General features: G+C 40.6%; 1 protein-coding gene and 1 long non-coding RNA gene across 21 annotated transcripts in view; one reads left to right on the forward strand and one right to left on the reverse strand.

Moving 5' to 3' along the window:
• KALRN (kalirin RhoGEF kinase) overlaps positions 1-16,426 on the reverse strand; it is a 492,139-nt gene that overhangs the window by 139,050 nt on the left and 336,663 nt on the right. For 18 of the 20 annotated variants that reach the window (XM_083404303.1, XM_083404302.1, XM_083404294.1 and 15 more), the window contains 5 exons: positions 9,175-9,294; positions 6,599-6,817; positions 5,524-5,673; positions 3,587-3,701; positions 71-186 (listed from right to left, as the gene is read on the reverse strand). In XM_083404303.1, the coding sequence (XP_083260429.1) occupies positions 71-186; positions 3,587-3,701; positions 5,524-5,673; positions 6,599-6,817; positions 9,175-9,294 (720 nt within the window). The remainder of the gene's footprint in view (positions 1-70; positions 187-3,586; positions 3,702-5,523; positions 5,674-6,598; positions 6,818-9,174; positions 9,295-16,426) is intronic. The other 2 variants (XM_083404304.1, XM_083404309.1) reach the window with 1 other exon arrangement.
• On the forward strand, positions 139-2,187 carry LOC310665491. Its single transcript, XR_014505499.1, has 2 exons — positions 139-227; positions 1,966-2,187. It is a non-coding gene; the product is annotated as an uncharacterized lncRNA (long non-coding RNA).

Below are 16,426 nucleotides of genomic sequence, written 5' to 3' on the forward strand. Positions count from 1 at the left end.
ACACAGTCCCTTATTACCTGTCAGCCGTAACAACAGAACAAGAGGGGAAAGCAGAGTTTTATTAAGCTACCTGCTTAGCACTACGCTCAAAGACCACATACTGCTGGCACTGATCTAATCGCCGTTTCTTCAAGGTCCAGAAGTGAAGAACTCTGTTCTCTCTCTGCAGCAGCTCACTCAGAATGGCTGCGGAGAAAAGGAGGATGGTCGTTACCCTTAGTGGCTCAGTGAGTACATGCAGACGCAAATCAATGCAAATTCAACTTGCTACTCCATCACAGTGATATAAGCTCCCTAGTATGAAGCACTTCAGAGTCAACTGAAAAAAAACAAAATAGCAGAGAGTGGGCAGTCCTTAACACAAGGGGCTCACTAAGGGTGTGTGGACAAAAATCAACAGAAAAAATATTATATTCCCAACACATAGATACAGATACAGTTCAGAGCACTTCAGACCACACTGTTCAAAGCCCAAGCAACGGGAGTGGGGGAACAATTCAAGTCATGCAGATGACAACAGTTTCGATACCCAGTCATTAATTAAATGTATCCTCGGAAATGCAGAAGGAACAAGCACCATGCCTTGGCACCAATAGTGGCCAGACTCACAAATGTCTACCTTGTACTTCCCACACTCACCTGCTCACTTATACAACATTTATTTGGAGCACAGTCAGTGAAGTCTTAGGCCTGGGGTGGACATACTATACTAAAACAAAAGGTATTTGACAATTCTGCCATACAGTTCTATTCCAGAGAGGCATCTTTATTCTTTGTTCAATGGTATTACAATTTTAGGTCACCAAAGCCTCCCCTAAAATCAGTCCTATGAATTTTTCATAATGCTCAGCTCACATTATTGATTTCTTAGAACTAAAACTCTGAAAGGTGGGCTGCAAGAGGTTCTTGTGGTACATATCCTTGAGCTGTCTCTAGACTCACAAATTAAACATTCCAACATGATTCTTTTGAGGTACAAGCAAGGACCAGTCTGGGACATTTTGGTGGCTCAGGGGGCAAATTCAACTCATATCCTGGTTCACTAATTAATAGGGGGGATTACCAACAGATTCTTCTGTGCAAGCTTCAGTTAAATAAAATTCTATGGGGTGAGTGAAAGAGAATGTCCCACCTTTTTCTGTCTGTCACAGCCAAGCTTACTAATTAAGGCAACTAAGTGTATATCCCCTACAATGGTCTATTGATATTGGTTTTTTGTTTTAATCCTGAATCACAGAATCATAAGAGTTGGAAGGTACCCTAGGGTTATTTAGTCCAACCTTATGCAATACAGGAATCTCAACTTGCAGTCCCCATTTGAAACCATACTGGACCCTGCTTAGTTTTGTAAATGTGCTAGTATTTTTACTTTTATGATGTTATTGGTTGGTTTTATATTTTTATATTGTTGTAAACTGCTGTGCTATATTTTTATGATACAGTGGTATAGAAATATATTTATAAAAATAATAAGAGGACCTATATCCACTGCGTAAAGTAGCCTACTCTCCTTGCTTGCCTCCTCATAGGAAAGATCTTATGTCTTAAAATGACAATGTGAGAGGCTGCCTAAAGTTTATGTATTGCTTAACATGTATAAACAGTTCCATATATTTTAGTAAGCCTTCTCCCTAAAACTGTATCTTAAGAACCCAGCTTAATTGTGTATGCATTTTTTTTTAAAAAAAGATACTCATGTATACGAGTGCAGACTCTTTTTTTTGAGTTCTTGAGCAATATTAACTAAAGAAATATATATTTTTAAAGTACAGATTTTATGTTAGGCAGCAGCATTTTCAACCCCTTTAGTGATAGCAACTGTATGGCGCACTCAGCATCAAACTACATAATTATTATTGCCCTCCACTGTCATTGATCTGTTCTTTTCTACAGCTCTAAAAGTAATCCAATCAGAGATGAAAAATGGCTTAGTTCTGCAGATTTACTTTAGTTCATTTTTATCAGCTCCTCACAGAATCAAGGAACAGATTAGCAACTGGTGGATTACAGCTACAAAAGAAAGCAGGGGATGCATCACCCCAGACTCCTCCAAGAATGTATCTTCACCACAGCAGCCCATGTTCATTTGAACATATGAAAGAGGCAAGCATAAGAAGGTCATTCTATTGGTCACTGTAGCTAAATAGCTAAGAAAGAGAAGCAGACATTGAACTCTGAGAAAAGTGACCACGTTGTGAATTTCAATTTTGGCTTGTCTTGTCTTGGTATGGAAGCCTGATTAATATTCTGCAATAGCTCCAAATGCCAACAAACAAACCAACCCAGTATAATAACTGGTTCTGTCCTTGAATGTAGTATGAGACAGATACTTTCTGCCCACTGTTTCCTGCTCACTGTTTCTGCTCACTGTTAAGGGATAGTCCTTTCAACAGAAGGAAATACTATTTACTGCAGCTCTTTGTAGCTAAACTGCCCACATTTTCAGTCTTTCTCTCCCGCTCCCCACCGCCCCAAATTAGATTAGTAATTAATTGCTTTCAGATTCCATAACTAAGCTCTGGATCAGATGGGATGGTTTCTCTTTTACACCTGTAGGCAGTCTGGAAATAAGAAGGAATATGTATATGCACAGTAACCTTCCCCTTCCTACAAATCCATCACTGCTCTTCTCTTACCTCTTTTGCTTTTTTTAAAAAAAATCTAATGACTACCAGGGCGTCACTTAGATCATGAGTAGTAAAATGAGATAGCTTAAAGAAACTTGACCCTGCTATGATTTTAGTACCCACACCCTGACACATTTTGAAGTGGAGGTTTAAAGTATGGATTGATATGAAAAAAGCACGTGATAGGGGTAATAGAGAAAGGATCTGAATGACTACTACTTTAAAAAATACTCTAAACATACTAATATGAGAAGTATTGCCTATAGATTTCATGGAATTTCTATTGTTCTAATGACAGATGATGGCACACTGGTAAATTTATATGCAAAACACTTCACTAGATCCATCCTAAGATTTCTGAGCCGGCACAGAAATGAAAAAGACACTGCCATTTTCATACCATCTGCTTGTATTCTAATCTTATTCTGTCCAGCAGAAAAGATGCACCTGTAATTATTATGTGGCAAATTTAATCCGGTGTAAGGTGTAAGGGACGCGGGTGGCGCTGTGGGTTAAAGCCTCAGCGCCTAGGGCTTGCCGATCGAAAGGTCGGCGGTTCGAATCCCCGCGGCGGGGTGCGCTCCCGTTGTTCGGTCCCAGCGCCTGCCAACCTAGCGGTTCGAAAGCACCCCCGGGGGCAAGTAGATAAATAGGGACCGCTTACTAGCGGGAAGGTAAACAGCGTTTCTGTGTGCGGCTCTGGCTTGCCAGAGCAACGATGTCACGCTGGCCACGTGACCCGGAAGTGTCTTCGGACAGCGCTGGCCCCCGGCCTCTTTGAGTGAGATGGGCGCACAACCCTAGAGTCTGTCAAGACTGGCCCGCAAGGGCAGGGGTACCTTTACCTTTACCTTAAGGAAGCATCAGTAGTGAACACAAGGGTCATCCATGGGTGTGTGGTATATTTCTAAAGCCAAGCTGCCATTCCATTAATGCATCTCGCAAACAAACACACTGACCTTTGACTTGTTGCTCAGGTCCCCTTGTATGGCTCACTCCCCCTGGCATGCTGACGTTGTTTCGGTGAATGTACTTGAGAAACACTTCTGCATTCCTTCGTGCTAGTGTGCAGGCCTGTGGGCAGTAAACAACACCCCCCACCCCCAAGCACAACAGTTACCCTTTTGACAAGTGAATCAGAAGAATAAAACACAGAGGAACCACTGAACTGTGACATGAGCTTCTTTTCTCATTTGACCTCCGAAGGATGTTGACGTGCATGAGAAAACACTGAGAAACTCAGACTGCAGTCACACACATCCATCATCTTGGGAATGGGTATGAGATGAGAGAAAATACTATGTGGGGAAAAATTGGCAGATTCCAGTAGAAAAGCAAAAGCATAACACTGCTAGTGGGAGATTGTACATCTTGATCTTTATTCCAGAAGGTGACAGTTGATTTATTCTGGAATGCAGTCTTTCAAAAACATGCCATTACATTATCTGTATGCAACTTTGAAAAGCAAAGGTGTTAAGAATTATTTAACATTTATATACAAGCTATGGCTTGCTGAGGTGAGGATCTAGGGATACATGGAAGAAAGGCCAGTCACTTCTTGCCATTGCATTCCTGCAACAGAATATACAACGGTCAGGAACCTGTCCTTATCCTTGCCATATCCTAGTCAGAACATGTTAATATTGTTAATATACCACAGTACCATGTATCCCAGAGACAGCCAATGCAGTGTCTTCCAGATGACAGTGGACACTCCCAACAGCCCCAGCCAGGATGGCCAGTGATCAGAGATGGTGTGAGTTCTAATTCAGCAACATCTGGACGGTACCACATTGTCTGTTCCCCTGGTCAACCCTGCCTGGCATCAGTTTTCATAAGTCAAAAGGTAGTGATCTTTTCCAGCCTGAATTCCTTTTAACTAGCAGTTCCTGGAATTGAATCATACTACTGTCAACATGTAAATCATGTGCTTGACTACTGAGCTTTGAACTTTTCCTCCTACTGCAGCTACTCTGAGCCAGATAAATGAGATCTGGGAGAAAGGGAAACAATAAGGACAGGAACAAAAGATGCACCTTGAGTTCTTTACCCTTTCAATGTGAACGCTGCTTAGAAGCTCAAGAGCAGAAGAAAACAGTTGTTCCTGTCCTCGCTGGCAGTTTAATCACCCCAACTCTTACACACATTCTTCAGAAATTATGCAACCAAACACACATCTACCCAGAAACAAAACCAACTACTGATATCTGCTCAAAGCCACGATCTCTCATGCTTGGTTAGTAGGCCTCTACTCCTTTTAATGCCAAAGAGCAATGAAACATTACGAACCCTTGTCTCTCCATCTGCTAATTGTACCTGGCCTTTTGCAACACTAAAGAGTTGGCTCAAATGAGGCACTGGAATCCAATGCACAAGGCACTGTCCACATGAGCAGGCTATTCATGTGAAGGATGTAACATTAGCACAGCAGATTAATATAAGCTCTTCTGTTCCCTTCCATGAATTGAAAAAAAAATATCACAAGTTGTAATTCTTTCAGGCCATGAAAGGGAAGGAGCAAGCTGATTGGTCCCACATTACACTGCCTGTGGAAGCAGCCACTTGTATGGGCAGAATATCCATTTTTGTAGTGTTGGAGCTGACTGTCAAAATGAGGATGGGGGGGGGGGGGAAGGAATTGGGAAATCTCTATTCTGGAGAAAGATTGTGCAAGTTGTCCAGTCATAAAACATTTAGAGATAATCTACAGTATGACTGCATGCAAAAACTGTGTTGTTCTTATGATTCCCATAAAATTATATTCAGGTATGTTCTATATGGAAATGACAGTGCACAGAACATCATCTGCATGCTCTGCTGACAGGTTTCCACCACACCTATTTTCAGTTACCAAAAAATAAAAACAACTACAGAAAAGAGGAAGGCTACAACAGACCTTGAGAAAGGCTTCTTTTTGTTCCAGATGTTTGCTGATTAAGGGGATGACATGGTCTATTTCAGATGCTGGTCCAAGCTTATCCCGACCTCCACACCAGTCTTCATCTCTTCGATATTCCTGTTCCAAACTCTCTAGCACACTGCAAACCTGAGGCATAAGGACACAGTACTTCAGCTATAAAAGCTACATCCAGAAACATAGAAAAACTACTACAAGTCCATTAACCTAGAAAGCTAACAGAAGACAAGAAAAGGAGAGATTCACAGACAAATGTTATATGGGCTTCCTAACTCAGAACATATTAGTTTGGGAAATATTAATTGACCTTTTAAAGAGAAAATTCCAACCTAATTTGCAGACCCTGTAGCTGATGAAGCCTATTTCCTAATGTGGATTTTTAATGATGCAGAACTTTAGGATTCCAAGTCGTGCTAAAACTACAGAAGAAAAATAATATATTGATTTGTAGGTTTGAGACTCACCTGTTCTCATGAAATGGTCTCTTTGTCTGCCCAGCTGACAATGGGGCAACAAGTCAGCATTTGTCAGCTATGGTGCTGAGCTAGCCAGTTCTCCTACTTGTGAGTCAAGGGCATTGAATTTAGGACAGATGCCTTGGAAATGGCTTGAGATGTATTTTAATTGTTTAGGTTAGTGTGCTCAAACCATGCAGGAAAATCCTGGGTTGCAGGTAGTTAAGTTATTCATACAGAAAATTCATGTACAGTCTGAATTGATATTGACCACACTCACTGTCAATGCACTTTCATATAGTACATTAGCAACAATATGCATCCATTGTGGAGAAGGCCGAGCCAAAAGCTTAAAATTTGTTTTGGCTCAAAACTTTGGAGATTTGGAGGGAATCCCAAATCTTGGGATTTGTAGTTAATGAATCTCAATCTAGGGCTACGTAAGATTCAGACAGCATCAATGAATATGTGGGCAATATAAAGATGTGGCTAGCTCAGAGATTTGAAGTCACAGTTGCCCTAAATAAAATGTTATGACAATGAATACTATGGGATTTTTTAAAATAGTTACAAGTATCACTGCACATCATTAGGCTCACCTGCTCTGAGGTTTTATAAAAAGCGACAGATGCATTAACCAGCTTCAGCCTGTCTTCCATCTTCAACATTAGTTGCTGCCAGTGCAGTGCCACCTTTTCTGCGCATTCCCTTATGGCATCAGCATCGTAGTGCCCAGCCTGCAGCAATACCTCCGCCTTCTGCTGCACCTGGAGGGCACTCTGGTGCGTCTTCTGCAAGGAAGTGGCATGAAAGAGGGACTGTGTATGAGGGGAGGAAAAAGAGATTTGTACAGATGTGCCAGACATATGGTAAAAAGAGGTGATGTGAAGAGTGAGAATGAAAATGCGAGAGAATGAAACATTTTTAGTGTTTTCCACAACCAACAGATTCTCTTCAGTAAACATTTTGTAGATTCATACGGGCATATTTATTTTTATTCCTGATTTATTATCAATATTTATACCCCATTCTTCTATGAAATATTCAAGGCAGCTTTTAAACAAAGGTAACACCGGCATTATTAATAATTTCCACTACACTTCTAATGCAATCACTGCTTTAAAATCTTTGTTATTTTCCCTCCTCACAACCCTGGAACGTACAACACTATTAGGACCATTTTAAGAAAGATAATTTAGGAAGTATGGCCACAATACAGGTTTTGTTCACTGCAATTCATCAAGCCTTTTAAACCCCTAAACTTGAAAATTAGTTCAAGAGTTTCTTCTAACACCATGTTGAATTGCATAGTGCATAAAAAGCGGTACCCCCCCCCATATATACATACACATTCTGAAAATTCCCAGATACCATTAGTTGGGGTGGCTGCCCAGATGAGAATGAGAATGCTTGTTTTTAAAAAAAGATGTCAAAGAATTTGCAATGGGAACCCCATCAACAGTTAGACCTTCCCTGCCTCACTGTATGCTTTTCTGGATACTAGTTACATGCTGAGATTTTAAGGACCATCAATATTTAATCTGGTATTCCCATCTCTGAACAAAATTCTTTTCTCCCATTGGCAGCGTGAGAACCTATGTCTCACTGTGGGCCTCTTAGTTAATACCAAGTACAAGCATCTCTGAAGTGTGGAAAGCTGTGCTAACAGGAAATGTGTATTCTGCTCCACAGAGGTGCCTGGTTAAGGCTGCCAAGATGCAGCTGAATGGTAATCTCCTCCACTGGATGATAAAAGGCTTCCCTTCCCTTTGGGGTTTGCCAATATGGCAGGATAATGTAAAGTCTTGTCAGATGCTCATTAAGAGATGATTAATACCTCTACAGAAAAGTGACTTATTTATTCCTGTTATGGGAAGTTCCAAGAACGTCAACAATGGTAATATACCAAGACAATGCTAATTTATTTCAGATTAATCAGAAGAAGATGAAAATACAATTTCCTGGTTGGTTTGTTTTTAATTTACGATATTTTCACATATGACAATAAAAGTCGCTTTGGACCCACCCCTGTTGAGCTATTCGTGTGCATATGTGACTGCTACTAATGTGAGAAAAAACAGACTTTTAAAAACCCACCCAGGATGACTATTCTAGCCCATGAAGGCTTTAACTTGACATTGCATTTTGCAGATGGGAATTTAAAAAAGAACCACCACCACCACCATGGTGCCATGTTATTACAACCACTAAAGTGAACAGTCACTTCTAGTACCTCTGACTCCATCCATAAGCAAATGCTGGAGTGGAAAACTCCAAACTCCTAAGTAACAAGGGTTACCTAATGCAGAGAAATAGCTATCTCTTGGCCTTGCCTACATTACAGGGTTACTATGAGGATAAATGGAGGAGCATGGAGAACTATGTATGCTGCCTTGAATTCCTTAAAAGAAAGGCAGGATATAAACATAATAAATAAATGGCAATTGTTTCCAAGTCACTAATACAGCAGGGTACATACTGCTCTCCTGCTTTTGACTATCTGTCCCAGTCTTCAAGCCAAGGGTGAGGAACCTGTGGACCTTCAGTGTTGCTGAACTAAATAATGACACAATTTATGCTCTCTGCATACTTCTTTGGCCCTCACATATTCATTCCAGTCAGTGCCTATTTAACCTCTGAACTTTTGTTCTACTGCAACAAATCAGACTGATGCTTTGACAGGCCTGTGTATGTGCATAAATGCAACCTTAACCTAATTCCTCTCCAACCAACAAAACAAGCCTGTAAGAGGATAAGAGGTTTCTATCAGTAGTATTGCCTATCAAAACCTAAAAATGCCCAATGCAGAGGTAGATAGAGGTGCTATTCAAGTTTTGTAAAGGCTTAAAAGAAACCCAATGCTCCAGTCTTTAAGTTCACTTCCATGCGTATTTGCCTTTTGGGGGGTTAGTTTATATTTTTGCTGAACCATTTGCAAGGAATTACAAAGGTGGTGTGGGAAATGAGCAGCTTCTTCATGTATTGTGATTTTTGTCAAGTAACAGGAAAGCTTAGCTACTGATAGTAAATTATCTGTTACAATTGTAGTCACCTCCCACTGTTAAATAGCATCTTGTTTTTGTCCCCTTGCACTTTCATCACCATTAAATTTCTGCCCAGGGAAGTGGCCTCATCTTTGCGGAAAGGGAAATCCGAACGTGCCTATTATGGTTACCTCTATGGCCAGCTGGAACTGCTCATGCTCTCTCTGGAGCTGCTCAGCTTCTGACAGTGAACTTGCATTGACAAGGCTGGCATTGAGCATTGATTCTCCATTCCGGATCCAGCCAAGGACCTGCCAGAAAAGAAAGAAAGAAAGATACCTTGAATGATAACCTCTGATTAGCATCGTTAAGCCAAAAGGCTCTGTACCTCAGATGTGTTCTTCACCATTATGCTTCACACAGCATGTTCTAAGTTACTTGAGTTGAAAGAGATTCTGAAACCAAATCAGAAGATTGGAGTCCTAAGCACACTTAGTCCAAGGAGGACAAATGGCCACAAGCCATTTATTGACAAGCATGTATTTACAGTAGCTCCTGTGGTGAACTCAACACACACACACACACACACACACACACACACACTTTAGACAACTCATTCATGTCTTCTTTCACTATAAATATTATTTTTGCTTATAGAAACTCAATATTTGTGCATATGCAGCATATACCGTTTACCTACGAACAATTTTTCTCCCCTGAGATGGGCCAAATCTCACCAAAAGTACCTGCCCTGAGTTGGTTTTGGCATTCTATTTTAACATTTTAAAGAAATATTCCTGCTCTACTTTCTCTGCTATTCATGAAGTCTTAAACTGTTACTTTAAAATATGTAAGGTCCTATTTGGCTTTTAGAAAATGTAAATATATGTATGAAGGAACCATGAGAATTGAAAATCAATAAACAGGTATCTTTTATTTGCTTCTTTGATGCCAGCTGTTTAGCATTTTGGCACTACATCTTAAATGTACATCTTTGTACCTCTGAGGCCTAGAAACTTACTTTATGATTTTAATTGAAAATGAAATTCTTCAGATTTTAATAAGAGCCCGTGGGTCACATAATAGCTTCAGGCACCACACGTGGCTCACTTGCCAGATGTCATCCACTGCTTAATGGGTAAGAATGCAACTTAATTCTGAACACAAATTCCCGTGCTGAATATTTACACTTCTAGATATATTTCCCCAGTACTTGCTAGAACAGTTGCTACAATAGTTGGAAACAGTGCTGCATTATTTTCAAAATGCTGAGTTTCTTTTTCTTTTTGTTTGTTTGTCTATATATAAACAGATTCATCCATTTCACAAATAGAAACAACCTATCTTTATTTCATGATCAAAAGTGTTTATTAGCTACATGGCTTTGAAATCCAATGGCTTCTGTTCAATATTCTCACTAGCAGCCCTACTGCAATCCCCTTCCCAGCTGAGACTCATGGAACTACCCCCCCCCCCAGTACATCATATATTGCTCTCATCACCACAATTTACCATCCTTAAAGAAATCTGTTGTCATTAGAAACGAAAAGAAGTAACTAGTCCATATGTTTCAATTACACCTGTTTGCATGGAGGCGCTGACTGCAGATTCTGCAAGTGGGGTCTTCAAGAAATCCATCACCACCCCTACCCCGCCATCCAGTTTAATGCCAAATTTGATTTAATTGTAATCTCATTCCACAAAAAGCAACAAAACCCCCCAAAAGCTATTGGGGTGCACTAGGCTTCACAACATTAACTTACCGTATTTTTCGCCCTATAGGACACACTTTTTCACCTCCAAAAATGAAGGGGAAATGTGTGTGCGTCCTATGGGGCGAATGCAGGCTTTCGCTGAAGCCTGGAGAGCAAGAGGGGTTGGTGCGCACCGACCCCTCTCGCTCTCCAGGCTTCGCGCACTCTCCGTAAGCAGCGGGAGCCCATCGCTGGGCTCCTGCTGCTTGCGGAGAGTTGCCTGCACGCTGAAGCCTGCACGCGCTGAGCTCAGCACGTCCAGGCTTCGCGGACCTCTCCGCAAGCAGCGGGAGCCCGGCGTTGGGCTCCCCCCGCTTGCGGAGAGTTGCCTGCATGCTGAAGCCTGCGCGCGCTGAGCTCAGCGCATCCAGGCTTTGCGGACCTCTCAGCAAGCAGCGGGATCCAGCGCTGGGCTCCCACGGCTTGCAGAGAGCTGCCTGTTTGGGGGCTGGGGTCGGGGGAAGCTCGGGCTTCCTCCGCCCTAGCCGCGCGCCTGGGGGGAAATAATGTTTTCCCCTTTATTTCCCCCCCAAAAAACTAGGTGCACCTTATGGGACGATGCGTCCTATAGGGTGAAAAATACGGTAAATTCCTCTGTAAAGAAAGACCTGCAAAAGAAAATAAGAGAGATGCATAGGTGAAAAACTAGGCTCTCAGAAAAAACAGGAGAAAACAAATCAGAAAACCACCAAAATGCCAGGTGCGTTACTGAAATCAAAGTAAATAATGGAAGGGGTCCAATGTATACCAATAGCTAATGTCTAATTTACCCCTACAAAAAGATACCTCAAGAAATTTCCACCACCTCAAAAATATCTATGACAAATTAGAAACAACTCTTGAAAATTTGCATTATGAAATCGTTTAAAACTTCTGTGTAAAGATAAATCCAGCTTGGGATAGAATTTAACCCTAAGGACAGAATCTGTTTTTGAGGTCCAACTGACCTGTGCAGCACTTTGTAGTGGGTTTGCTTTGCACATATAGGATGGAATGGAATTGGGGGTGGGGTATGTTTTCTTAAAAAATGAAAGGGTGGGGAGAGATATAACACCAGAGGACAACTGATTCCAAATTGTTAAGGAATACATGGAGTATGAAATGATTCAAGTTAGCTAAAAAGTTTTATAAGTATTTCAAACAGCTTCTGAGTTCCACAGCAGCGCCATTAGGCTGGGGTTTTCTTTGTTTTGTTTTTTGGGTGGGGAGCATTAATGTAGCTTCTCTCTATCTCACCACCAGCACTGCTATTGCAGTTTTGTTACTATATGAGCCTACGGTTAAGTACAACTAATCAGTACCAAGAATATGAAACTCTGTGTCTAATTGCCAGCTACTTGGTGATCAATATCTTTTCTGCATCACCAGCTTCTCTGGCTTGTTACTGACTTAAACAGACAAGAAGTGTAAATAACACAGTGAACAGGATTACAATATAAATTATCCCAGATCACCTTCAGTCACCAAAATCAGGGCCAACTCTCAGAATCAATCTGAAGTCACTAAATGCAGTCTGGGATAAGTTTATAACCCACGGCTTACGGAATAAAGGCCACGACTGCCAGATCATCTGCCTACAGTATTAATTGATTTGTTTACACTGATAACCTTTTCAAAAAATGTCTTTTTACATAGCCCTTAAACTGATCCCTACAAGCAGATGGTCTGGATTAGTGAGAGCCTAGAATATGGTAAACATTTAATGAGGACTGTAGAATTGAATTAACTATTGGGAAGCATACTGTGTAGAGAGACCCACCCATGCAAGGTGAGGGTTAAAAAAAAGGAAGTGAGTTCAACACTTGAGTAAGTACAATCAGGAGAGATTTTAGTTGAAAATGTAACTGAAAGAGCATAATGTGGCTTCTCCTAATGATGGTCTGGTACCCTCCCAAAAGGAACATTAGCTTCAGTCACCAGAATGTGATTTAAGGAAACTCTTAACTTTGGGGAGTTGAAACAAAAGAGGAACATGCACTCCTATTTTCTGTCGTATGTGGGCAAGCAATCTCACTCCTTTTTCTGTTGAAACTGTTTCACACTGGCAGGATCATACCAAATTTATGGAAAATGTATCTTAAAGAGCAAACAAAGCAAAATGAGAAGCCACCATCAGCACATGCGTGCACACACACACACACACAAGCACATTCTGGCCAGTTGCCAAAATAATATTGCCATGATTAATTCCGCCCCCCCAAAAAAATCACCTGGCATGCATAAATGGAGGAAGCTGCCTCAGACCATTGGTCTATGTAGCTCAGTATTGTCTACAGTGAGTGGCAGCAGATTTCCAAGGTCTCCAAGAGGAGACTTTCCAAGTACTGCCTGCAGATGACAGATACCAAACCTGGAACTCTCTGCATGCAAAACATGAGGTCCACAATCGAGTGATAGTCCCTCACTGCAACTTTGTGTGATGCAGCCCCAACGCTAATGCTAATGCTAATAATAATAATACTCTAAAAACACATTCTAAAAAGGTAGTTTTGAGCAATACTGTGTGTGTTTAACCACCCACTATTATCCAAATCACATACTTTTTATAAAGCCATTGGGGAAGTATTTGAGTCTTGTAACAGTGATGAAGCACTACACCTAATTCTTTGTTCAAAATGTACACCAGCTGTTTTTCTTTTCTTTTCTTTTTTAAAGAAAGAAAACAACTTCAGAGCTGCAGTACACACAATTGTGCACAGTGTATACCTGACCCCTAAAATGTAGACTAGCGATCAGCACAGCAGCCCATTTTATTTTAATTTTACACCTGCCTGTTCTAGCAACAGGAAATGCAGCTAAATGTTGCATGCAGCTGCAAAATTGGTTGGTGACCTTAGCAACATAGAGTGGTGTTGTGGGTCATTCTTCACTTTTACACATGTTGACAAAACCTCAAGTTGCCATAGCATGTGTGCATAATACATAAAAATGACACTTCAACTCCCCACTCTTTAAATAGTTGGTGCAGTTCTCAAGCCAATGATATTTAGATACAGTACATAAGATGACTGCAACATTCCTCCCCCTTCCTTATATACATTCCATTGTTTAAATGTAGAATACATAACACTTGGATTAGTCTTGATCTACCACATATTGATACCTGACCTATACAGTTGGGATGTAAGCCTGATGCAACAAAACTGTGGGGAGTCATACACTATCATTTTTCACTTGCTAGATAAATTTGCACTTGCATCAGGAATTGTACATTTGACATAGCCTGAGAAGAAATGAGGTGTCATTTCATGAGAGCAAACTGAAACAGACGATGATCTACTGTGACAATTTGACTTTCTTCGTACTGCAAACTGCTTTGGGCCAATGCATTCATAGACAATAGGCCTTATATATTGCAAATGGTGGATTTTGAGATGTATGTCAAATGATAGTTTGGCTGTATGGCTACCTTAACACAAAAGTGCCATTATTTCACCCAGCCTAGTAAGAGAAACACCATGGTGCATCTGCAACAGCAAAAACAGATGCCTTCATTTGCCCCAGCTGCAACAAAACATGTCTCTCCTGCATCAATTTCTACAGCCACAGCAGGCACTGAAAGCTTCCAACAGTTTGACTTCACCCTCAAAGGTACACTCCTCCCAAGACAGATGGATGTCAACAACAGTAAGAGAACCACCTGCAGGGGATGAAAACTGAAGCCATGAATGGTTTCACATGACTCAGGCCATGACACTAATATGTGTACCAGGAGTAAGTCCCACTGAAGTCAGTAGGGTTAACTTCTCCCAAGCATAGGATTGTGCTGTTAGTTGTGGGACAAATGCCACTAGTGGCCAGAATGAGAAATTTGTTCTGCTACACTACAGCAACTCCTTTATGTTCTGATGAGCCTTTAAGCAAATAGGATAAAGGAATTTGCAGTTACTCATCCACATTTTCTAGAGACATTAATTACTCTTTACATCATCTTGGAAACTTAATACATGTCCTCCTTTGCAAAGCTCTTCGTAAATGAAATTTGTCTGGAGGATTCAGGGATAATAGTGATTGTGCTGATCATCATCATCATCATAGGGTAGAGCATTTAAGCTACTACAATTAGGAAATGTTACAGTAATCTCCTAAAGGGTTTGCTGAAAAATGAAGGAATAGGGATTAACCTCTTTCCTATAGCTTTGTGTATCCATCTAGTACCCTTTCCCATTCTCTCTGGGAATCTCCCATGAAAATCCAGGCATTAGCTTAATTGCCATAAACACAGCAAGAATAGGGACAATTGTGCAAAGACATTCCAGCATTAGGGCTAGCCAAGGAAATGAGGCACATCAACCCAAATCTGTCTCATCTATCTGCTGGGGGGGGGGGGTTGAATCTTCCCTCAAGGTTACAAATGTTGGTACAACTAAGGAGGCCAAGTTTAGCAGATTTAACCTTTAAATATGATATAAGTGTTGGAGACATTTCCATTCCATCATCCAGAGTTTGCAAATTTGGGCTCAGTGCTTCTAAGTACATGTGCCGCAGTGTACCTTTCCTTTGTTAAGGTGAAGTGAGGTGCTTGTCCTCCATTGGACAGAGTACCTAGAAAATGAGCTGTGTAACTCCCCCACCCTGGGTACTTCATTTATTCATTTACAGTATTTACATACTGCCTTATAACAAATGACGCTGGGTACTCCTTTATAAATAGCCATGCACTTGCGGCTGGATATAGCTTTATGCAGGCTAACAGCATCCTCCAGGCTCTATAGTCTGATGTTGCTGTTATGCAACACCAGGTCAGTAAATAATAAGATCTTACCCATCAATGGATGAGGGAACCAAACTAGCTTGCATCCCTGAGATCGAAAAGGGTGAACTGGATGGAGTGTGTCTGATTTGCCTGCCTGTTTACCCTCCCTGCTGAAATATGAGAAGCCCCATCAGTGTTGGCATTCTGCTGCCTTCTGGAAACAGACCTGTAGTTTTAACTGTTTTTAAGTGTTTTAATTTGTGTGTTATGCTTTTTAATTGCTTGTTTTATTGTATACTTTTAGGATGATTTAATGTTATTGTGTATTTTAATTATGTATTAATTTAATAGAAGCCATTTTGGGATATAAGTGGTATACATATAATAATAAGCATTAATAATACGGTGCAGCACCAATATAAACAAAAATGTTTATGTTAGGAGAAAAATGCACAGAAATGTTATCAATTTGCATTCAGACTTTTAAAGAAACTGCTAGCTGAACTTACAATTGGAAAAATAAGAGCCTGAGAGAAACCAAATCTGATTTGTTAACTCATCCTTAAATACACCACAAGGTAACAAAGCAATGACTTCAAAAGCCCTTTTAGCATTAACCTCATAAATTTGGATCTTGGGATGTGGCTGGAAATCAGCATTTATATGCATAAATAATATGTATCTGCATTACACAAAATGCTTGTTAGCTGGCACAGGCTCCTATGGTGTTAACATGCATTTAACAAGAAACTATGTATATGGATTAATGCATTCCCCAGACACTTCTCTGATCACCACTTTCAATGAAGTAACAGATATGCCTATTATCTCTAAATGCGCAGACAAACTAACAAAGGCAGTGACCTTTAGGCAGACATTTCATCCAAATTGAAGATTTTATCAATTTTTGGAGACATTAAATATCTCAGGATTTAAGTGGAGCCTGAAGACCCATAGAAAAGCACTAAATAATTTTATTTTTGATGAAAAAGG

The sequence above is a fragment of the Podarcis tiliguerta genome (genome assembly GCF_965153285.1).
Source record: "Podarcis tiliguerta genome assembly, chromosome: 1".
NCBI lineage: Eukaryota > Metazoa > Chordata > Lepidosauria > Squamata > Lacertidae > Podarcis > Podarcis tiliguerta.